This window comes from Scomber japonicus, chromosome 18 (genome assembly GCF_027409825.1).
Source record: "Scomber japonicus isolate fScoJap1 chromosome 18, fScoJap1.pri, whole genome shotgun sequence".
NCBI lineage: Eukaryota > Metazoa > Chordata > Actinopteri > Scombriformes > Scombridae > Scomber > Scomber japonicus.
Genome location: NC_070595.1, coordinates 14,550,562 through 14,575,041, shown reverse-complemented (window position 1 = coordinate 14,575,041; position 24,480 = coordinate 14,550,562). Strand labels below are relative to the sequence as shown.

Genomic DNA, 24,480 nt, shown 5'->3' with positions numbered 1-24,480 from the left:
GTCCAAACATTACATGTATGGTGAGTCAGAGTTGGTTGCTGCTGCTTTCCGGTCCACTGCTGTCGTCTGTCTGGTCCGCATACTCTATCGTCCAGTAAGCTCCTTCCTCCGGCTGCTCCTCTGCAACTAGAAACATATACATGATCTTGAGATAAATAGCTGAGATAATGTGTGCTGCACAACTTGCATGTGTGTCTTTTGGTTGCATATATCACATTTAATCTACTTGTATAAGAATAAGTGAGAAGACAAAAGAGAAGCAGGATTTACCTTGAGTGTGATCAGGCGTCTGTCTCAAAATAGAGCTCGGTACATCATAGACGTTCTCTGTAGGGTCTGAAATAGACAACAATAAATGTTTACTGTTTTTGGTATAACCAGGTATTTAAAAGCTAGCTGCTGTACAAGAAATGTCTTCTCACTTTGATGGTTAGAAGCTCTCCAAGAGACAGGAACATCGTACACACCCTCGCCCATCTGAGGTGAAGAGTTGATGGTGCACATTTCTGAAGAGGTGTAACACATGATTGTCCAAGTTTGGATATTTAACCACCATTATATGATATGTCCAAAGAGGTGTTGAGTTATTCATTTAAAATATATTTAAGATCATACTGTTTCTGATGGGTAAAACATCATAGTCTCCTTCTTTGGCCCCCATATTATTCACCGCACTGGACCATTGATCACTGTTGAGATTGTCACCTGAAATCAGAGTTTAGCACCATATGAACTACATTCAAAGCTAAATTACTGACATGAACTGTTATGTTCACATTACATGAGCACATTTACTGTTGTAAGGATGATGGATTCATGCCCCAAATCACTGAATCTTGTGAAGGTGCAAATACGCAAATACATATTAATTACTGTTGTGTTGCTGGTAGTTACAGGCTGGCCGTGGGTTTTGTGAAGGAACGTCGTACAGCTCCTCAGATGGGTTGACAAGGATGGTAGGGCTCTCATGGTGGATGTAGTTTGTTGGGGGGGGAGCTGAGAGGGGCCGAACTGGCAGTGACTCCATTATACTGTCAACGTCTGAGGAGACAGGTCTGCTGCTATGTCTCTCTTGCTGCTCACACACTTGGAGGCTGAGAAACAGGAAAAGTACATGCTCAGTGAAGGTGCCATCAAAGAAAGACAATCACTCAGATGCATGTTAAATTGACCAATTATGGAATTTCTTTTTGGTTTATTATCTGTCAGATCTGCCACAAACAGAAGTCCTCTTCCTACTTACTGTTTGCTTTTGTGCTCCGAAACCGCAGAGGTAGAAAGTTGCATTGCTTGCCATAGGTGTCCTACCCACTCCTTTCTGAGGGCAGCTGTCTCTGCAGCCTACACGCATGCAAACACACACACAGACAGTGGTTTGGAGGCAGGTGCATGACTTAGTTAGAGGTAACACACACACAGACAGTGGTTTGGAGGCATGTGCATGACTTAGTTAGAGTTAAAACACACAGACAGTGGTTTGGAGGCATGTGCATGACTTAGTTAGAGGTAACACACACACAGCCTACAGAGTGAGAAGCTGAACTGAGACAAACCAGTGTTGACTCACCAAAACTTTCCTTTTCCCGTTGGTCATAATGAGCTCAAACATGAAGCGCTTGCTGCCAACACTCTGGACCTCTCTCACTGATTGCACCTGACATGAGAGGTGGATATAGACAAATATTTAGGTAAATACTTTTTATGTGTCCTATTACAGACAAAGCAACAGTGGTGGGGGAAGTGCTCAGATATTTTACTGAAGTAAAAGTAGCAATATCACAATGGAAAAATACTGTTCTAAGTAAAAGTAAAAGTGACAGAGCATTATAAGCAGTATCTGTATCAGACAGTGTGATATGGAGAAAGTTGTTCTAATTTGAACTACTTTGCTAGTTAATTGAATTTCTAATAATTCATTCATTGATTAAACTGCTGAAACTTAAAGTTATAAAAGCTGCCACATAAATGCTGTGCCTCTAAATGTTATGAAAAATATAAAGTAGCATGAAATGAACTTATTCAAGTATAATTACCTCAAAATTGTAATTAAGTACAGTACTTGAGTAAATATACTTTTCCAGACTGCTATTCAATTTCTCATATATCAACTGTAATAAATGGTGGAAGACTTACTGTGAAAATGTAGTAATATCCTCTCAAATGTGACTGTAAAGAGATCAACATCCAATGTCAAGGAACCCAAAAGAATCCCAAAAAAATAAAGTTTTAAGCATCAGTGATAAGTGAGGTAATAGGCATGGCCATAAGGTCTTGACAAGTAAGGATTGCAGTAAAAATGGACTTACAGCATTTCCATTCTTCTGGGTATAAAAGAACAAGGTTGTGTTTTGGAGCCTGAACCAATACGTCACCCATTTCAATTTCTATAAAGAGATAATAAAACAAATTGATGGATGGCAATCAAATGCTCTTTTTATTAGTGTATTAAGAAAATGTTTAAAGATAATTTACAACTTACCAAAGTATCTTTTCTTTTCTGTAAGAAGCCCTCAAACAATATTTCATCTAAGGGCATGTTGATCTTCAGCAGATAATATTACACTGTGGCTACCGATAGTGTTAATATAATCTACCTATGTGTATATTGTGACTTCCTCCTTGCTTAGACTGAAAGCAGTATCATTCACAGCCCTTAACCATATACTCACTTCCTATTCTGGCTCAAAAAGTCCCAGTTGTGCACAATACACTAGAGGTCTGAATGTTGCACATCTACTTTTTAAAATGCCAGGTAACTGCTGTGCTAAATGATGCAAGGACACAGTGACGTCAATGGGTGTAAATGTCATTTATTACAGATATTTAAAACCATTTTATTCTCTTTGTCGCTGTGAAATTAGCGGTCATTTCACCCAATAACGCGCATACATATGAGCCAGATCATACAACTCTTTTATTGTAAATGCTGGAAAAGAGAAGAATGAGAAGAAACACTTTTTTGTAGTTTTAAGGTGGGAGAGGTGCACTGACTGGCTGTTGTTAATAGCATAATCTCTTGCTCTATGGTGCCTCTAATGTCATAAAAATAGAATGAGGGTCAAAGCTCTAATTGAAAACCAGAAAAATAAAATAAAAACAGAAGCAGGTAGTTATACACCATGAGGACATCTTTGATAATACTAAATACAAAAATACATGAAAAATGCCCTCCATCTGTTTCATGCGGTGCAGTGTTAAAGCACTCAAAAAACAGACTAGAAAACAAAGAAACAGGTTAATAAATTAAAACACAAAATAAACAGGTGCATGACATCCTTTTCTAGTGTTAGATGTAGCGCTGTTTGTTCTGACACCTTCTGGAGGTGTAGGTATAGGTATGAAGAGCTGCTCCAGGTCGACGTGGGAAGCTCTTCTTCTGGCTTGTGATGTTGTCTACAGGTCCAATCCTAAAGTTCTTGGGGAATACATACATAATATACTGCATATACACATCTATAAACAGATTTAAGTCCCTTTGTGGTGGTTTCTGTATATGGCTGCCTCTCTCTCTCTCTGGTGTCCAACTGTCTGACTAATAATACTGACCTGAGAGAAATGAAAAAGAGGACTGGATAATGGACCATCAGCTGAAAACATCCAGTGACTGACCTGGACTAGACTAGACCAATAGATCACAGAAAGTCAGCATTTAGAAATCGGCTGATAGACAAGTGATATTTCAAAAAACTAATCTGCCCTGTCCCCCCTCAACAAAAAACAAAAATTGCAAAAGAATGACAATTCAATCTTCAGTTTTAAATGCATATAAAATGTACTTTTTATATGCTTAATGATTTAACCATTTCGCTCATTTGTTTCTTGCTCATGATGCATTCAGATGAATGGGGCAAGGTGGAGTTTGGGGCTGAGGCAATGGGCCGGGTCAGTTGATCAGCCAGTCTTTTGAGTCTTTCAGGTAGGAAGGAAGGGGGCAGAGTCACCCAGGGACCGGGGGGGAGGAAGTTGACATCTCATGCTGTCTGATCACCGCTGTTTGAGAAGTGCTCTGTACATGGCAAAGCCCAGCACAGCAAACACTGTGGCACCGACACTCGCTCTCAGCCAGAAGGTTGAGTTCTTCAGGTCCGCCTGAGCCATGTGCCTTTGAAAAAGAAACAAGACAGAAACAGACAGCAGGTGAGGGGGAAGTGAGAGAAAAGAGGGAGCAGTATATAAAAACCGGTGAGCACAGTTATGCCATATTTTCTACATTTGTAAAACCGCAGTGGGATGGAGATGCCAAATGACAAAACAAAGTCATGTGTCCTCTTCAGAGGAAACTTCATGAGTCAGGACCATAAACAATGAATGTGGTACTAGCTTGAAACAGGAACATGTGCTTTCTCTTGACATTTGGTTTGGTTTTGGGAAACAGGACTGAACAACACAGCAGTTGGGTGAAAAGAAGGAGAGGCTACGAGAAGCAGCTGCTCTAGTTTGCACTGGGAGGCAAAAAAACCCAAACTGATTTTTAAAACTGGGTTATCATCTGTCCTACCAGCTGACCTGGTACGATAACACACACACACACACACACACACACACTGAGGAACTATGCAAACTGCAACAAAGACAAGCTTATGATTAAGGAAATGAAGGACACAGCAGAGAAGAAAAAGAAAGTGTGATAAGCAATAAGACTATAAAATAAACTCCCTCCAGCAGGACTGAGAGGTTTACAGATAAACTTACAAGGCACCCGTTAGGACCTCTGTACCTGAGTACTGTGGTAGCAACAGCAGAGAAACTTGCATACATTATTTAACTCAACATCAGTCACTCATGCTCTCTAGCAGCCTCTCTACGACCTCTCATTACATAAAAATCAGCATTAATAATGATCACAAACATGTAATGAAGCGTACTCGCCCGTTTGTCCTGAACAAAAATATAACATCCTTCTCCCAGTGGATGGAGTTTTCCTGCCTTTACCTGTCTGAGGGAATAAGCTGCTGCTCAGAGGCCTCCATATAGATGGACCTCTCCACGTTGGAGACAGCTGAAACCCGCTGTGTCAGGCTGAAATCTTCCTCCAACAGCAGGTAGCCCCCCACAGCCTCCACCCAGCCCAGCAGCCTTCCATACACATATACACCCGATCACACATTAGCCCTGAGTGTGCTCACACACACTTAAACACAGTAGGTAGAGCTGGGAAATGCATCACTACAATATCAACGCTATCATGTCACACTGAATATCATCTGAGATTTGTTTATTAATACCTGTACTTGTTTTTGCACTACAGTATATATTCTTTAACATTAATAATGAATGAACACTTTTTCTTGTTTAAATTTCTATTTAGAGTACAGCCAAACTCAAATTATCATCACAATGCACAGCAAGGTCCTATTTTCTACAACTCAACCTTAAAGTTGAGAGACAAAGTCAAAACTAAATGATTTAGGTTGGTTTTGGTTGAATGAGATTTATACTGATGGTTTTTGGAGGTAGATGAAATATTCTTATTGCACTAATTTTGATTTGAATGTTAAAAGTATTAAACGTTATACCAAAAATACTGTCTGTTAGCAATAACATATTACTGCATACTGATAGAATCACTAACCCCAGCTCTGCCCAGCCTGAACAGTACAAAACTACAATCACCACCTAAACCAGTAAAGCACAAGCTCAACCATGTCTGCGACCAAACCATATCAAACATCACTTCAAACTGTGAAAAGTCAGACACACGCACATACCGCAAACACAGACTGTACACACCACATAGCAGCGACACTAGAAATGTTGGGCCAGGGTAAATGGAGACTCTTTGGGAATACAATAATATCCAATTTGTCTTAATTCAGTTAGGCAGTTTTTCATACTTTGGCAGCTGCTATACACTTTTTTGTCTTTTTTGAATAGGTAACAAATCAAAGTGCAAACCAAGAAAAGTAACTAGGACCTCTTCATTTATACCTCTGCACCAGACTTGTGGTTTCTCAAATGGCTTCAAAAAAATGACAAAAATGAAAAAGAAAGGAAAACTTCCTCATTTAAGCTAATTTCCAGCTCTTTATTCTGAGTTTCCTAGGATGTCTTTGCATGATTCATAGTAATAAAGAATTCCCCATTTATCTTGTACTAGTCCTTTATGCCACCCTTCAGTTCAGCCCCTCATTATTTGACACTTTGGCCATGTATAATATGAACATCTGACATTGTAACATCATATATATGACTGAAAGTAAAAACCACTGTGGCTCTGTACACTGCACTTTTAACTACTGGTGCTTGCTGATCTAAAAGAGTTCATACTACATTAAAAAAAAAAATTTTGTACATAGCGTTATATCTTACCCAGTCACCCAAAACATTTTTCAGAAACCACGCTGGGCATTCAATGTGGTGTGTCGGCCTCTTGTAACTGCCACAGCTGGCCTGTTTAGTGTCATGCTATTAATAGTATCAACAAGTCCCAGAGATTAAAACGGCCTCAACACAAAGGGTTAGTGCTGAATGACACACTATGCAGGTCTGCTTGGGTCCATGACAAACACACACACACATGTAATTATAATCACCCAAAATCAGCAAACACACAGCAGGCTACAACCCAATCCAACACCATAAACAGCCATTAAAAACCCTGCTTAGGGATCCAGTAAAAGTCTATTTCATTAAGCACACCACGCTTTCTTTGTACAGATGAACAGATGAGAAATCTATTCCCAGCTGCCAGTAGATGGCGATATTTTGCTGCAGACTGAGGCATGCCATTGGATACCCAGAGAGGTAGAGGACAGGTGAGTCATGCAACATAGCAGCAGGCAGATTAACAGAGGGTGAACGCATGCAAGAGGAAGAGGCAGAGGGGCAGCCAAAAACGTTTGTGTGAACACCTACAGAGTGGAAGGAAAAAAAAAAACACAAAGACAGGAAATACAAGATAGGGAAAAAGAGGATGAAATGATAGAGTGGCTGGTACAGTACAATACAATTTACACATAAAAGAAAAACATTTTGATTTGAAACATCAGTCAGTAAAATTATTTTTTGAAGTCTAAATCCACAGGAGAACCAGTCAACAGTATTTTATTTGCACTTAAAGTAACAGATATGCTCTCCTGTGGTTATCGACTTCAGTGTTACGAATAGAAATGACAAGGTGAGACTGAAAACATCAAAGATCATCCACAAATCAAGCACTTTTATGAAGGTTAGTGCCAAAAAGAAATCAAGAGACAGGATGAATTTGAAGAATTGTATGTGATTGAAAAGAAATGACATCATGTCAAACATGCAGACATGCAGATTTCACTGAGGTTTTCAGTTTAAATGAAGCACGAACCAAAGAGAATGGTTGTGTTTCTTGTCATTTTCTATGCAGATGATATGCTTAGTCAAGATTTACAGTTTGCATATCCACTGGAGGACAGGAGGGAGCAAACAACTGATTAAATGGCTGAAAAACATTCCACATAACACGTTTTACAAATATGAATATGCTGAAAACTATCCAAATACAAACTTCTCAGCATGTTTGTGTTATGTATAGGGGTCAATATTAGGAATTTAGTGAGCACTGCATAAGTAAATAACATCATGCATTTTTCACGTGGATTCAACAACACACGGTTACCTCCCTGGCTAGCAGCCTGGGTGTTAGCTGGCACAGCATGGACACACCTCGCTGTGCCACACTGTACAGAGAGCGGGCGGGCTGGCTGGAGCTGAAGCAGAGACCAAGACACCAAATATGATTGATGGGGGGTTTTTTGGTATATGAGAAAAATGAATGAAATGGCAGCTCATTTCTGATTTGGGTGTGAGGCAACATGTAAATTGATGAAGAACAGAGGGGAAAAAACAAAAAAAAACAGCTGAAACAATGACCTCCAGAATAAAAAGACTGACCATTTTGAGATGCAGCCGAGAAAAACACTTCATCCCTATCAACATTTAATATTCCCTTTTCCCTGCAGTGGATATGCAGTGTAAATGTGACCACTGGTGAGCACTGAAGGAAAGCAGAGGAGTGGTCACCACCACCAGTGTTAGAAAGCTTGGGTGAAAAAGTAGCCTTTGTGTGACCCATCCTGGGGGTCAAGCCCAAGGGTGGGAGACACAGAGGAGGAGGAATGAGTCTATGTTAAAACACTAGAGCTTATTCTATGTATGAACCTGTTGTAAATGACCCTGCGGAGTTGGGCCTTAATATTGCGCAGCAGCTCCAACTTGAGGAGGTTCTGACACAGGCAATAGGTGCACCTGTTGCAGGCGCACATGCAGCGGAGACGGGCGTGACTGCGGAAAGACACACAAAAATGCGTGTATTCACCACCGTACAAAGATAACACGCACCAAACAACACACACATACATACAGAGTAGGAGGAGATCACAAGAGAATACATACTTCTCCTTGCTGCCATTTACCTCCACCTCCTCCACTCTATTACTTCAATCAAGTATAGACAACCATATATCTATAATCAAGTCTAAAGGAAAATAAGTACAAGGAGAAGTAAGGAGAGGAAAACTACAAAGAAAGAAGGGAACAGTCACAACAAGAGAAGGATAAAAATTTACAAAATCTGTTAAATCTTTGACTCTAGACCACTGAAACCTTTCTCTGACCAAACTAATCAGCAACTATAATCCGTTTATCTTCGTTTATGATCAGCAGCTGTGATCATAAAGCTTTCAAACACCACTATCAACAAAAAAAAGACTAGTTTCTTTCACTGTATACTTCAGCCCTGGTCTTTGAGGAAACCTTTAATCTAACTGCATTAAAACATAGTATTGAAGAAGCACCTCAAGATGGAAAGTCTGCACTGGGTTGCCAGCTTAAAAAGGACAGGTTCTTTTACTTTCTTTCTTAAACAATAGTCAGATGCCCAAATGAATATTGAAATGGTTATATGCAAAAACGTAGTTCAAAGTTGATCTGAAGTCAAATCAAGTATCTTTCAACATTACAGTCTTTGTAGTGCTTAAGTCCCTCTTTTTGGAGCTATATTACCACCTCAACAGGCAAACTCAAAGAAGGAATTTGATACTAAAAAGACTGTAAATGTGGCAGATATTCATTTACCCAGTGTGAACAGGAGGAATGATTACAACAAGGAAGACCTCTTTCAGTGGTCATCTAGGCCCCTGACCGCTGTTTTAAGACATTCTGAGACTCTCCCTTTAATAACAGTTTTCTGAATCATCCATTCAACTGTGGAGCGTGGATTCACCCTCAGTGAGTATTCCACCTCTTCGTTAAGTCAGGACGGAAGCTTTTCTTTCATTCAAAGTGTTGCTACTTAAACTCAACTTCCTGCCCTTGAGTGTGTTAGAGCCAATCGCTCTAGACAATAAGATTCCTGAGCAGTTCAAATGAGATTTAGTGGGTGTGCCCTGTTTAATGGTGATTAATCTACTCTGAAATCTAATCTGATCAGAGAGCTTAGAGGAGTTCAGACACCCTTCAAGCTCTTTAAAGTCAAAGGATTAACTTCAAGGCTCGAGTTACAAGCGTGTACACACAGAGACACAACCTACACAGAACAGAAAGTATGCAATTAATTTGTTTTGGCTGTTTTGACCTGAACCGCGCTTCTAACTTCTCTGCACAGCATACAGACGCTGGCTTTTATTATAACTCCTATGCTGTAACCTTTGAATATTATGTGCAACATGTGACTACCTGACACATACATCCAGGAGAGAAGTAAAAGTGAGGAAAAACTCCTTTTTAAACATGGGGATGGTTGAGGATTCAGGACTGACAGAGGTGTAAAGGGGTAAACTAGATGAGACCACAAACAGGTTGAATACTCACGGATACATGGCCATGGTGGTGAGTCTAGTGTAGATGTCCTTGTTGGGTGCGTTGGCTATGTTGCACGTGAAGGGTTGGGGCGGGTGGAGTTTGTGTTTACGGCAGAACTCATGTGGTGAGAGGCTATAGTGCTGCCGTACTTCGTGCAGGTCCGACTTGGCAGCTATCACCACACATGGCGTCTTGCTGTCGATGAAGTATTGCTGCAAAAGACAACCGCTCAATGTAACATGTTACACTGAATACAGCGGGGCTTACAAGACTCAGTGCATCTCTGGAGTACTGGAGTATTTTCCCTTTCTCCGAAAATGAGGAGAAAGTGAGAAACACACCCTCAGGTTACACACCTTGTACACTTTGGCGCAGTATTCAAAAGAGCGTGGATTGTTGATATCGTACACCAGGCAGACCACGTCACAGGCCAGGTCCGCCTCTGACAGGAAGTCAAAATCTGGCATCACCTCGTGGAGCTTGTAGTATGAAGATGAAGACAGAGAGAAAGTGTGCAGATGGAGGGATTAACATTCACGAGTAGTAATGCTGACACACAGTAAAGTGTAACACTCAGAATATGTAACAGTAATCCAAAGAGCAGATGATGCTGTAAGAGGATTCCTCTCAGTAAATAGTCCTTACCAGCAGGTACTTCTCCTGACCATAAACATAGGTCGTGCTGATAGCATAGAGGGACTTGTGGTCTTCTCTAATCCGCCTCTGTTGCTGTGGTGAAAATCAATCAATCAATCAATTACATGTATCAGAGTTGCTCCAACTCTGGAAATTTACTTAATTACAAACAGTATTTGGTCTATGCAGAGGTGGATCACGTTTACACCCTAAAAGTGGTGTCTGTTCATAAACCTTAAACATAGTCTATGTTGCATATCCATCATTCTAAAAGTACTCAAGTCTTTTCACCCCCGTGGAGTTTGTTTTGGTTTGGAGTCATTTGAGATGTGGTAACCCCATGGAAGCAACAGCCAATTAAAGTGAGTCAATTATAAGCTTTAACAAGATTGTGCTTACTATTCCACTGACCTGCAGGTTCTTGCCCAGGAAAGTCTGAAGGAAGCCGCTCTTCCCGCTTCCCCGCGCCCCCAAGACGTTGCAGCGGAAGACGCTACGCTGGGTCTGTTTTTTCTGCAGATCTATGCGCTTGTTACGGGTCACTGAAAGAACAGGCAAGAACATACATGAACAGTGGCAACATATAGTAACTTTAATACACTCCTTTTGCAAAAACCTTTCCAAGGTTACACTGCTCCCAGGCATAAAACCCCAAAGTAGAGTTGAATTGAATAACATTCTCTTACCTGTAATGGCAGCTGCTTGGGACTCCTGTTCATAGATGATGGAGTAGCCAAGGTAACCTAAGTACTCCAAACTACGCTGAACATCTAGATATGTTGTTAACCTACCACATAAGAAAAGACACATGATAATAATAAGTTTGACAGCATGGGAATTCAAGATTTACGTGTGTGTGTGTGTGTGTGTGTGTGTGAGTGTGTGTGTGTGTGTGAGTTGTAAGATGATCTATGTTCTACGTGTTCTACGTGTGTGTATGTTTGTGTGTGTGTATTTTAATAGGCCTGCTTCACACTCACGTCCACTGTGAGAGGTATCCCTGGTATGTGATCCATCCTTGTTCGTTCGTACAGACCGTGTTGTTGACATCCGGGCCCCAAGGCATGTAGGGAAACACTTTGAACAAGTCCCTCACCTCCTCTGGCGACAGCGCACAATCTCTGTCCTGCACACACACATCAACACACACAACTTAAAATACATGCAAACATACGAAAACATGGAAGACTTAAACATAAAAAGCAACAGCGGAAAAATGAGATGTCTGAGAACTCACTTTGTCATGCTTGTCAAAGACACTCTGAAGAAAGAGGTAAGCGTTGTGGTTAAGCTCTGTGGTGCAGTCTGGTGGGATCTTTATCCTGGAAGAAAAGGGGACATTACAGAAACATTCATTTGATGTAAAGAGCATGGATGGAGTCAAAAATTGACAAAAACTGGAAGTACAAGTGGAGGAAACAATGTGACTAAATTTGACTAAACTTTAGGCTATAAATATGAGCACACCATTTCAACAGCAAAGAGGAAATTGTATGTCAAGAGTGCTGAAAATAGATCATGAAAAAGAGGAACCTGATTTCATATAACTAATAATCACTACATAAAGATACTATCATGTATAAAACACACACACACACACACACATATATACATAAAACCATATTGTTGCACTTACATGGGGAACAGGTATTCCTGTGTGAGCTCCAGGTCGTCATCATAACCGAACCTCCTCAGTACCGTCCAGGTGGTCTCGTGTCGACCTCGCTGTATAAAGAGGGTGTGCAGGAACAGGAAGCCTGAAAGAGAGGGACAGTGAGGCAGGAGAAGAGATGCAAGTTAGTGGCCAGCAGCGAAATGACAATGGATAGAAAGAATGGATAGAAAAGAGGAGGAAATGGATGTGCGTAGTGAAATAATGACGAGGAGGAGGAAAGAGAGAGCGTCTGACCTTTGAGTGTAAGTCCGTTGTCTTTGACTCCATCTGTCATGTTCCTCCTGACCACATTTTTTACATCTTCTAAAGCTTGAGGTGCCAGTGGTGTATTGAAACATGTTCTCTACATATAAGAAAAAAAACAAACCAAGTTATACATTTACCCAAAAGTAATGTCTAAACATATCAGGACCTTCAAGTTGTGCTTGTGATGAAAACTCTGAAGTTATCGTGAAAATGATGTTGACAGTTACACTATTAAGAGGGAAAAAATTACCTGGAAGAAGTTGAGCTCATTGTCATTAAGGATACCATCATTGTCCAAGTCAGACACTTTAAAGATTCTAGTTAGAGCCTTAATGCAAGATGGCTTCAGCTGTAATAGAGAACAAATTCATCCATTGAGGTGGTCAAATACAATCAACCATCATCAAATTCCACACTTCCATAACTATCTTTAGCAGTAGATATACAAAAAAACAACTTGCATCTCCAGTGTAGACCTCACCTCCTTCTCCTCTGGGCAGTACAGGGGTCCTGTCGGGTGGAGGACAGCCTTCTGGGCATAGTAGAACAGCTCAGAGATGTTCTTCAGGTTTTTGGCAGAGCACTGAGGAAACAGGGAGCACATGTGAAAATTAATTACAGATATCATTCAGAGAGGAGCAGAGCAAGCACCAGCAGTAACAAACGAGGCCAGCTAACAAACACACACTGCAGCATTAAACTATTTAATCCAACTCTGAGGTGAAGAAAATGCCTCAGTGCTCAGTCTGTCTCAACACAGCAGAGCACCCCTACTCCTGCTCATTTTGTTATTCTCATACAGGCAGAAGACTCTACAATGCTTTCAAATTAATTAATTCAGGACCATTTATCTCATCTACCAGTTAATGTTTCACATATTCATCAGCATGAAAGGTTATTGATTAACAGTGGAGATGATAAAAGTGTTGCAATGACACTGAAACACTGTTTGCCAACTTTTTTTTTTCCAAGCAGAAAAATGATTGGGAATTATTAAGGGAATGGATAAAGAATCATCCTGATAAACACAATCAATATTGGCATAGGTTATGAATGCCCTGCAAAATTATGTGGAATTCATCTACTCAAACTTGGATGATTCAGAGTGTTGATCAAACACAGAGTCGATAACACAGACTAAACTATAAATGAAAGCTAACCCAAAAACCAACACCTCATCGAACACTGCTGCCTCACATGTGTGACTGACCCCAAACTGTTTCCCCTCTGTATGTGCCTTCCCTCACGTCCCCCTCATCTCCCTCATGTAACTAATCCGGCTGAGGAAGGCATAACATGAGCCATCTCATGTCACAGAGGGAAATTTGAATTGAACTGTAATACAAACAGACGCCAGCTTCTGTCATGACAACCAAGCCTCTCAACACACTCACAGCCAGGCAGGCAGTCAGCAGGCCTTGGCCTTGGCGCACAGGGTTCACTGATATAAATCTATTAATGACTCAGCCAGAGTGTAAGTGGAGTCAGGAGCTGGACTACAGACTGAGAGCAGCTGGGGGCTGATTTGTATACGTGCAGCCAGTCTCTCTGACATTCCATTCGCTGCTTCATTTCTCTCAAGAGCTTCATCAAAGTTTACTCTGACATTTAACTGAGTGGGACTTCTAAATAGTCCTGACTCAATGGATCCAAAAGTTGTTTATGTATGCACAGGGTGTGTTTGTATTGATCTCTTACCTCTACACAAGTCTCAATATCTTGGTATTGGTTCATGATTGGCAGGATGGTCTCCATGCTGCTGTGTTCCACCAGGTCAGACTTGTTCCCCACAAGGATCAATGGTACCCTGCAGTCACATCATTTATTACTTCATTATGTTCTAATAATATCACAGATTAAACACAAAATCTGTATAATGAAGCACATTAAACAAAAAAAAATCCTTACTTGGTATAAAAACACACCGGTGAATCATTCAATTAACTTCATTGTTTTCATTACTCAGTGATTTCAAAAACTTTCTACTGGTTTCTAGGACTGAACTGCTGATGCCACTGGTATAAGTGAACATTTCAAATTTAATGAGAAGGTCAATCCATTCAAATGAAAACTCCGAATAATATCAGCACTGAGCCTATTGTTGCTTTGTGGCCGAATGACAGCATTGTTTGCAAAAACTTTCAGATATACACACCAACAAGTAACAACACAATGATATGCTACAAATCAATCAGAAAGCATGCTCACTGACAGAGCCTGCAGTGGGACAGACTGCAAGCTTATTAAACCCTTTCATGTTAAAATGGGCAGATCTGGCTTTTACTTGCATTGTACAGACACAGCACCCAGGAGGACAGAAACACACAAACACACACCTGCTATCCTTGTCCGTTCTGTCATTAATGAGGGGAATCCAGTGGCTTGTCACCTAGGGGAGGAAAGCACAACATCAAAGACTATAGCTGGGCAAACATTCATTACAAACACAAAATCATTTTCACAGATTAAGATGATCAGCGTGTGCAGTGTCCCCGTCTCAAATTCCACACATGCTGCAGTTATGTGAACAGTTCTGAGCACAGAGAGAAAGCACGCTCACCTTTTCAATGGACTTCTTGTTGTTCACTGAGTAAACTATGCAGATAACATTTGCCTGTAAATGGAAATAATGACATTAGCTTGCCATGTGCATAAGAAAAATGTGGAGAAAGACCAGATGAGAGTAAAAATGAAGTCAAACCAACCTTAGATATTTCTTGATAGAGCTGCTCGTCTGACTGTTCTGCCTCTGAATGTGTCAAAATAATAAAATGTTACTTTCACAAAATCAATACAAGGTACTGATAATTACTCATGTCCCTCCCTTTATATAGAAAATACCTGAGTAGTCCACAATGTGTGTGGGAACCCTCTCTGGGGTGACATCGGCTGGGATGGTGATCTCCTCAGCTCGAAGAGGAACCTAAAAGACAGGAGACATAGATCCTGAGTGTTGACAACAAGCAAGCTTTGATAAATATTAGATGTAGATTTGTGCTACTCCATGTATACAAGTGGGATGTATATGATGGTCTGTTAATACATACTTCATCAGGAAACTCCTCGCTGACCAGAGACATAATCAGTGACGTCTTCCCCACCTTGGCTGTATGTGCACAGGAAAACACATCTTTATTACACTCTGACTTTACACACATCCTTAGCAGACAATGTGGCATTAACATTTGACCTCTCTACCACTTTCTCTGAGAGGTCTGAGTAATGTGCTAAGTGACGGGACACAGATATGAGCAGCTGAAGAGAGTTAAGAGTTCTCAAATGAGAGCTCACAAGGCGAAGAAATGTGGACTGCAATTAAGTCTACGACAGATTGATTGTTATTCATGAAAGACAAATATTGTATTTCAGCTAATACTCTACATTTACTCAGTTCTAGTGAGGGGTGACCACATCAAAATATATTACATAACTACAGAAATATTATGATTTTGCTGCATTCTCTAACAAATTACAAATTAGAAGCTCCAATACTGCAAAAATAAAACAAAAAAATAAGGACCAAAAACAAAACCACCTCCACCGCACTATAATATTTATATTATGTCATCATATAGATCAACAGTAAGATGGACAGTTTAACAGCCAGAACTTTTTGGTTTGAAGCACCTCCTGCTCCTCATTGTTTCAATAGGCCAGCTGAATATCTAAGCCTGAAAGTCATTATTTTCATTATAAATTATTTTCTTAATTGATTGATTCATTGTTTGGTCTGAAAATAGCAGAAAATGGTGAAAATAGGTGAAAAGATGTAACTTAAGATGTTTCATTTTGTCCAGACTAATAGTAAACAACTCAAAGATATTCAGTTTACTATCATAGAGGATTAATGAAACCAGAAGATTTTCACATGTAATCAGCTGGAACAGATTTTAAAAATCACTCAAATCATTAATTGATTATCAAGAATAGCCAGGCAGTTAATTTTCTGTCAATCAGCTAATCGTTGCAGTTCTGTTAGTAATTCTCCATCTGTAATTTACTGAACTTCACAACACTGAAGTAGACGCATAGCATTTTGGCTGCACCTCTCTCAAGAACAGTGAGTACTAACCTGCCAAATGTGGCCATGTAGGCCATCCTGCATAGTCACAGCTGAAATATAAATAGTACCAACAACACATGATCTTTAAAAGAGAATAAACAGACCAGGTGAACCACAGTCAGGAATGAGATCTGTGGCTTTTTTGTGGTGTAAAGGTTCTGGAAATAAACTATTTTGTTCTGCATCTCTGTGCAAATTACAGCTGAAACTATGAGTTGATAATTGGTTAGTTGATCAACAAAAAATCATGCACAACTATAAATCATTTTATTGATTACTGCAAAATTAACTTGTTTGTCCACTGGTCAACTGGCCAGTGAACCAGCCAGTGCATATTTTAGGTGGTGCTGAACTAGTGCTCTGTTGATAATCAGTAAATGGTCATTTAGTAGTCAAAATGACAAATATTTTCTAATTCCAGCTTCACATATGTAGGTATTTGCAGCTCTTCTTTATCTTATGTCAGAGTTAATTGAACACATTTGGGTTTGGGGCCAGATAAAACAAGCCATTTGTTCATGTAACCTTGGACTTGAGGGTGTTGTGATTGTGAGAAATTGTTATTTTTATAATAAATGGCCGTCCTCAGATTATGTCTGATTATGAGAAGTAGCAGGTTGAGTATCATTAGAAGACATTTAAGACAACCATCATGCATCATGTGATATTTAATGCCCAGCTAATAGAAGTCACCACTAGACATTTATACTGATCACAGACTTTGGATAAATCTCAGTCACTGTGTGTGACCCTGACAGAGACATAAACTATCCAGCCCCTCACTGCACATCTAATCACACTCCTGGTTATGTGGAGCATCTGTTAGCTCTAGCCACTTAGCTCCTTCACCGGTAGCATTGAAGCTAATAAAGCATCCAGCCGCTTAGAGATTAAAGACTTCAGCTACTTACGCTCGCCTACGAGTAGTATCCTCACGTCCTTCCTCATGTTTCAGCTCGCTTCCTTCTGCAGAGAGGACAGTCTTTATTGTTTCATGCAGTCCTCTGGATGCCGTCCTCCTCCAGCAGTTTACCTAATGTCAGGCCTGCGCAATGTAGCTGTCAGACTCTCGCCGCCTTTTTGTAGGACAAAACGGACGGACAGCTCTCGGTGCCTCTTTACGCTTTTTTACGCGCTTCTTCTCAACTTGCGACTTCTCCACAGAATGGAAATGTAGTTTGAAAAGTCCCCTGTGGCACGTATGTCTGTAATTTCATGTAATTCACAGTCTTTTCGCCGCTTGCATGGCATTTCGCAGCGGATGTTTCATGGGCATGCCTGACCTCCACTTCCCCGGCAACTACAGCAAGCAATACGGGACAAACTTCACCTCGAAATTTAAAAACGCGCCATGCTGCCCTCAGGCTGAAAAATAGAGAACTGCATTTTGTCCATGCAAGTCTAGTCCTCAGACAAGTGCCCAGTGGCCCTTGAGCAGGAAAGGGGCCCGAATGATGGGAGAACAGTGAGCTTCGGTGCCCAGGGGCTCCTATGGGTACTAATCAGCCTTGGACAAAACCCTTAAAAACCTCCATCAGTAGACACTTCTCTCTAGAAGTTGTGGCCTTAATGAATAGCTGAAGTATATTATTACATTTGATATACTTTATATTTCAACTACCTCATTCATTTCCTGCACTTTCAGATGTTTCATCAAATGTTTCATTCACCTTCCACTATTATATAATTTCATTTAGTTTTTGCACTTGTCACCGTTATACATTTCATTTATTTGTCCATATTTTCTTTGTACAATCAATAGTTTATTTCACTGTAGGAAACTCCTGCAGGTGTCACTTTGAATACTGTCTTTTTTCTGGAAAGTATTCACACCCCTTCACTTTGCCCACATTTTATGTTACAGCCTTATTCCAAAATTGATTAAATTTCTTTTTTCTCCCTCATTAATCTAAACACAATATCCCATAATGACTAAGCGAAAAAGTTTCAGAAATATTTGCAAATTTATTAAAAATAAAAAACTGAAATGTCGCATGGTCATGAGTATTCACACCCTTTACTCAGTACTTTGTTGAGGCACCCTTGGCAGCGATTACAGCCTCAAGTCTTCTTGGGTATGAAGCTACAAACTTGGCACATCTGTATTTGGGGTATTTCCCCCATTATTCTCTGCAGATCTTCTCAAGCTCTGTCAGGTTAGATCAGGGGCGTTGCTGCACAGCTATTTCCAGGTCTCTCCAGAGATGTTCAATCGGGTTCAAGTCTGGGCTCTGGATGGGCCACTCAAGGACATTCACAGACTTGTCCCGAAGCCACCCCTTCATTGTCTTGACTGTGTGCTTAGGGTCGTTGTCCTGTTGGAAGGTAACCCCCCAGTCTGAGGTCCTGAGTGCTCTGGAGCAGGTTTTCATCAAGGATCTCCCTGTACTTTGCTCCGTTCATCTTTCAATAAAATCAAACACATAATTTTTTTTAAAAAGTCATTTATTTTTCATAGTTGCATAGTGGGAAATTAAGATATTAAAAAAAAAATTAAGAAACTTCATAATAACAGCATGATGATGATGGCGATGGTAACCTGTCTATTATCACAATATAACAGTGTTGATCTGGTAACAGATGTGCATTTTTTGGTATTTAAGAATTGATTTTACACATTGATGCTGAATGTTTTGAAGATCCAGTGTCAGCTGAAATAAATTGATTAAAATCTTTAATCCACCGGACAATGGTTCAAAATACTTTCCTACAACACAGATGATGAGGGTCCGCACTGGGAGTGACACGGTGAACAGTTGGCGCTGACTCAGGTCACTGTTCATCTGTTCTGCTACTGTAGTTCAGTTAGTTGTGTTTTCAAACGCTGCTGTCATCACAAGTCTCTGTAGTTCATCTTTTATACTTGATGGTGGCTTCAACTAGGAAATGAAACAGAAGTATAATACCACAGTTGAGCATAGGAATAACTTCATGTTTGCGCAAGCATGAACACATATAGTCAAGACAGGAAGTATCTGGACTGCTACACAGATTTTTGATTCTTTAATTTGAAATAAAATAATGGACACTACATTAAAATGCCAAGTTTCAGCTTTAATTAGAGCACGTTTACATCAATATAGAAAGCAAACTTTGGACACTATGCATTGAAAGGGCTATATATCTATAAAATTAGAGATATGTTTGTTCAACACTTTATGACCAAATACCTACACAATTACTAACATTCCCATCAGTCTCAGCTGTACTTTGGCTTTAGTGCTAATAAACTGATATTAGCATGCTCATATTCTAAACTGAAATGGTGAACATAGTGAAAAATACTTGACTAAAAAAGAACCTCACAGAGGCTGTAGACACTTTGTCAAAAATATAAACCATCATCTTTCTCTGCACACTTGAGGTGTCATTAACAGAAAAAGCAAGAACACAATTTAGAGGAGTACATTATTCTGTATGCCACATATTTTAAATGAACAAGGAAGGTAAAGTAGGGAGGTAAACTAATTGAAAACAGCTCTGCTTGTGCTTGAAGATGAAAGTTGGATTCATTAATTAAATCCAGTGATACAAATGGACCTCATTTCACTGGAAAATCTTTACATCCATCAAGGTTACTGTTTAATTGTCTTATTGTGTGATGTGACTAAAGATGAGACATGTTCAACTTGGAACACAATGTGGAAAAAAAGGATTTATGGGTTGAGAATTTCCATCACTCCTTGGCTAATAAAATCTTTCCATAGTCTACTAGATAGGCCCAACAAATGCATCAAGTTAGAGCTTTTATGTGACAGCAATGAGTCATATGCGTGTGTGTGCACTATTTCCCAGCCTCGCTTACTGCTATAATCCTGCGGTGCCATCGGTCTGGACAGGACCTGTCTGAGAGCGTTCAGCCACTCTCGTTGCTCCCTCTCCTGCTCGCACATGAAGACAAACTGTCTCTCAGGTGTCTCAACCGCAATGCCACAATTCCACTTGTTTCCCCGAGCGTGCTTTGGGACGCACTCCTTCACAGAGTAGCCGTTGCTCTCCGTGCCGATGAAAATCACCCCTAACTCCTCCGCATCCTGCGTTCACAGCAACACATTTCACACATAATTCAAAAATCTCACACATCACAGCAGCAGCACAACATGGGGTTATAATTCAGAGAGGTTTTTGTTCTCACCAGCTTGCCTTTGAAGTAGAGCAACTTCCTATTTTGGGAGTCCAAAATAAACCACCTCTTTTTGAATGCCTCCTTTTGCTGTTAAAACATGTTCAATAAAAGCACACACACACACACACACTCAAAAGATAAGTTTCAACATTTTTCGACCTTGCTCCATCCACCCATCCTCTTCTATTATACAAATGAATTGTTACAAAATGTTTCATGTCAAGGGTGTGTGCGACAGTGTGTGCAAGAGGAACAGAAACACACACTCATGCATACTATTCAGATATAACGCTACCACAAACAACTTCAGTGGTAAAGACTGTGCCTTCACTGTCTAGCTAAATGTTAGCGAAAACAGCAGCTGAGCGCTGTGAGAAATAATTATAAATGAATGTAAAAATAAATCTAAGGTAACAATAAGTATTTGTATTTGATTTGTTCTTTATCTTACCAGTGGCCCTGTCTTTTCCATGTATCCCTGTTTGAGGTAGTTTCTTGTTATCTTTGGTACCAGCTGATGAGAAGATGGAAAGTTACAAGTGTTAGGCTTTAAAAAATGAAAAGCAAGTGTGTCAACATCTAAACTGAACATAAAAACAAGCAGTAGTAACTGACAGACGACTATGAGCGAGGCTTTTTTTTTTTAATTGAGTTTTGAAACTTTCATTAAATGCTTACTTCTTCATCACTTCCAGTTGGATACGCTGTCTTAAGGTATGCGTAGCGAGCAGCACGGATAGCGTTGAACCACGTGACTATTTCCTAGGGTAGAAGAAGAAACTCTGAGCTTCTCTACAGCTCCAAACCTACTGTATGACTATATTGGTACAAGACCTGCCAGTTACTGTTATTTATACTTTGGATGTACTGCGGCCCCACCTCAGGACTGTCATGATAAACGTAGAGGTTCCTGGTGTGATCGTTGTCTTGGTAGGTGATCTGCAGCCCGTGAGGATGACCAATCTTCTCGGGTTGAAAGGTGGCGTTCAGGTCCTTGATAGGGATAACAGCTTTTGGGCCTTTGGACTCCTAAAACAAAAACAAACAGCTGTGCACATCAGTGTCAGTACAGCTAGATTTAATTGAAATGCTGTTGTTTGTTTTTCTGTTTTTTCTTTAACTATAATTTTTTGCACTGTAATTGCTGTTTTAATAAGAAATATAGTACTTGTTAAAACACTAAGTTAAAGAAGATATGGATCAAATTCAGTCAATGCAAATATTTTTAAATCACACACAAAGAAAATAATAAGCTCAACTCCACATCTTGAAGCATTAAGGAATTCAGGATCAACACTACATTTAATTTAGGTGCAAATATATGTATGCAAGGTTCTTTAAAATCCAATCAGTCTGCTGGGATAAAACACTTTATTAAGGTTTATCAGCATGTATGCATATCTGCTGTGTATTTGTGCATGTATCATACATGTTCAGCTATGTCTGAGCTGCAGGGGACTCACATTTTCCTTGTTGTAGTAGGTCAGGGTAAATTCCCTCTCTGACAGCACAAACTTCCTCTTTAAAAACTGTGCCTTCTCTTTCCCTTTCTTCCACAACATTCCTTCATAGAAACCTGGAAACAAACCAAGACATGTACTATGTCACAGGTGCTTTCCTACACACAGGTCTTTCTCAAAATGAGTGTTTAGTTACAAAGTCAAATTTCATACAGCAACAGTCAGGCCAGTTTTCACTTCCTGGCTCTACATTGTGCAAACTGGTTTTTCTTGCACAGTTCTACATGCGTAAGAGGAACAGCATCAGTTTTACACAAACACACTGATAGATACTATGCTCTTATAGTAGACATGTGGAGTAAACACCTGTTGTATAAGAGATAGGTGGATACTTGGTTTCTCCTGTGAATTCCATCCTTTCATATTTGGCCCGAATCCACTGCTCTGTCAAGAAACTGAGGTTAAAGGGCAAACATTAAGTATTATTAGACAAGCAAAACAAGGTTCCACAGCAATGAGTTGACATACAGTATGCCACACAAGCACATGATTAATCAACCTTTGATTTAGCAGCATAAATCCATCAATATTACACTTCTACAGTCAGTAGTTGCACTTCTGTTTATTTGGTACAGCCATGTCAGCAGTCTGTGATTACTCATTAACATTGACACACTAAACCAAATGTTTCATCATGGAGTCATTAGACGGTCACAGAGACAGAATACTTACGTGCAGTCATTTAGGTGGGGCCGGTAGTAGTAAGCTGGAACAGCTTTCTCATACAGAGCTTGGGCGCTGACATTTCCGTTGGATTTCATGAACTTCCCAGGTCCCAAAAAGACACACATAAAGATTAGTCATGGACACAACTGTTTCCTCCTTTCACTGAAACACTGACTCACTGAGTTTACATATTATCATGGCAATAACATAGGTGAGGACATGAAAAAGCATTCCATACCTCCACCAGCTCATCTTCCCAAAAGTCGAGCTTTATGGATTTGACTCGGTTGGACAAGCTGCGATGGACACCAGAGCAACTCAGACACACAAACAAGCCCAGCTTGTAGGATGCCCAGTCTGGATCTGAAGTGTCAAGAAGAGGAGGTATTCAAATGCAACTAGTAAATATAGTAAGAACATTTACTCAAGTAATTTTGATGTATTTGTACTTTACGTGAGTATATCAATTTTCTGCAACTTTATCGTTACATTTTAGTTTACAGATTGTTGTTAGCAGTTCCACCAAAGAAAGCTAGATTTCCCCTCCAAACTTCTCAAATGGTTTAAACTGCTCAAAACCCAACAAGATAATTTTTTTTTCTTTCGTATGCAATGGATCATTTTATAACTCCTCAGATTAACCTGATGAGGATGCCAACTAGACTTAACTCAAGAACTGTACCTGACATAGTTCAAACTAGCTCTAAATCCACCAGACACAACAGTATAAGGTTAGGCCACTAGATTGATAGTTGATACAGATCAAGATTAAAGATGATGCTCAATATCAGTATTTTTATATATGGATAATATCAGAAGGACTGTTTTCTCCTTTTGATAATACTGGCAGATAATACAGTGCCTACTTATACTGATGATATGTTTACATGGTTGTGATGTTGCTTTCACTTCAGTGAGGCATGAGTTCTACTTTTTCCACCAATGGTGATTTTTAAAAAAAGAAAAAAAAAAGATTCTGGTTATTACAAGAGTTGAAACAGTAAGAAGGTAAATCTGTTTAGGGTATCGGCCTTATAGAGTTATAGCCTTTACACGTTTTTTCTAACGTTCTTCGAAAGTTTGCATACAAAACGAACGTTCGCCGACCGTTAAGAAAACTTTCAAAAATAAGCCTCACATTCAGAACGTTCCACGAACCGTCATTTGATGTAGTAGAATCTCTGGTCAACTATAAACCCATGTAAACTTGAAATAAAAACAGTACCTCTGCATGTTGTTACAGCACATACATTTACATAGAGTGTAGCGGGGGACTCGGTGCCCTTACCGGGGGCGCCGCAGTCAGCGCACACACTGTTGTCCGGTCGCTTCACCAGTTCCAGTAAGATCTTTTTGTTCCGCTCACGGTTTGCCATCCCGCTACAAAGGCTCTCTTGTCTCTTGTTGATATATCCCGCCGTCGAAACTGAGCATTGTGGTCACAGTCACACACGTGGTGGAGAAATGCAACTGACACAAATCTCTATTAGAAAACTGGAACTGGCGACGGGTAAATTTGGGATGTCACAACAGCACAAACTCCCACCTCTGAATCCCCTCCGGCTGCACTGTCGCAAACCAGTCGTGCCTTTTGTCAGTGGTTTGTCTCTTTTAACAATATAGCTCTACGGAGACTGCGCTTCTTCCAATTATAAATGCTGATGAAGCGTTCATGGAAGTAAAAAGGCAAACCCTCCCACCCGAAACCGGGTATAACCTCCGTGCAGGTGCAGGAGCATTGTGCATTGCGCACTATGCAATCAACCATTGCTTC

The 24,480-nt window shown here is 40.1% G+C and overlaps 3 protein-coding genes across 6 annotated transcripts; all 3 read right to left on the bottom strand.

Moving 5' to 3' along the window:
• Nucleotides 1–25: 25 nt before the first annotated feature.
• On the bottom strand, nt 26–2,536 carry LOC128379249 (uncharacterized). The gene is made up of 10 exons (XM_053338874.1): nt 2,480–2,536; nt 2,307–2,384; nt 2,134–2,166; nt 1,568–1,654; nt 1,244–1,341; nt 874–1,094; nt 616–705; nt 423–506; nt 271–336; nt 26–126 (listed from the first exon to the last, which is right to left on the bottom strand). The coding sequence occupies exons 1-10, from the start codon at nt 2,534–2,536 to the stop codon at nt 26–28; spliced, it is 915 nt and encodes a 304-aa protein (XP_053194849.1).
• Nucleotides 2,537–2,790: 254 nt separating this feature from the next.
• Nucleotides 2,791–17,683, bottom strand: rhot1a (ras homolog family member T1a). Of its 4 annotated transcripts, XM_053339088.1 has the most exons (21): nt 17,306–17,683; nt 15,379–15,437; nt 15,173–15,254; nt 15,037–15,080; nt 14,892–14,945; nt 14,668–14,720; nt 14,030–14,138; nt 12,813–12,914; nt 12,582–12,680; nt 12,320–12,428; nt 12,047–12,167; nt 11,648–11,732; nt 11,391–11,536; nt 11,097–11,197; nt 10,822–10,952; nt 10,420–10,503; nt 10,131–10,253; nt 9,784–9,986; nt 8,134–8,256; nt 4,933–5,076; nt 2,791–4,102 (listed from the first exon to the last, which is right to left on the bottom strand). In XM_053339088.1, exons 1-21 carry the CDS (start codon nt 17,340–17,342, stop codon nt 3,985–3,987), a joined length of 2,127 nt encoding a protein of 708 aa, XP_053195063.1. In that variant the 5' UTR covers nt 17,343–17,683; the 3' UTR covers nt 2,791–3,984. The 4 variants fall into 4 exon arrangements, with proteins under 4 accessions (XP_053195063.1, XP_053195064.1, XP_053195061.1 ...); XM_053339089.1 differs by lacking the exon at nt 4,933–5,076; XM_053339086.1 differs by lacking the exons at nt 4,933–5,076; nt 8,134–8,256 and having other exon boundaries at nt 10,810–10,952.
• Nucleotides 17,684–18,860: 1,177 nt separating this feature from the next.
• On the bottom strand, nt 18,861–24,258 carry adap2 (ArfGAP with dual PH domains 2). The gene is made up of 11 exons (XM_053339090.1): nt 23,995–24,258; nt 22,945–23,069; nt 22,713–22,804; nt 22,347–22,435; nt 21,984–22,096; nt 21,400–21,549; nt 21,199–21,282; nt 20,972–21,034; nt 20,530–20,607; nt 20,200–20,428; nt 18,861–19,273 (listed from the first exon to the last, which is right to left on the bottom strand). The coding sequence occupies exons 1-11, from the start codon at nt 24,080–24,082 to the stop codon at nt 19,245–19,247; spliced, it is 1,140 nt and encodes a 379-aa protein (XP_053195065.1). The 5' UTR covers nt 24,083–24,258; the 3' UTR covers nt 18,861–19,244.
• Between the last annotated feature and the right edge of the window lie 222 nt (nt 24,259–24,480).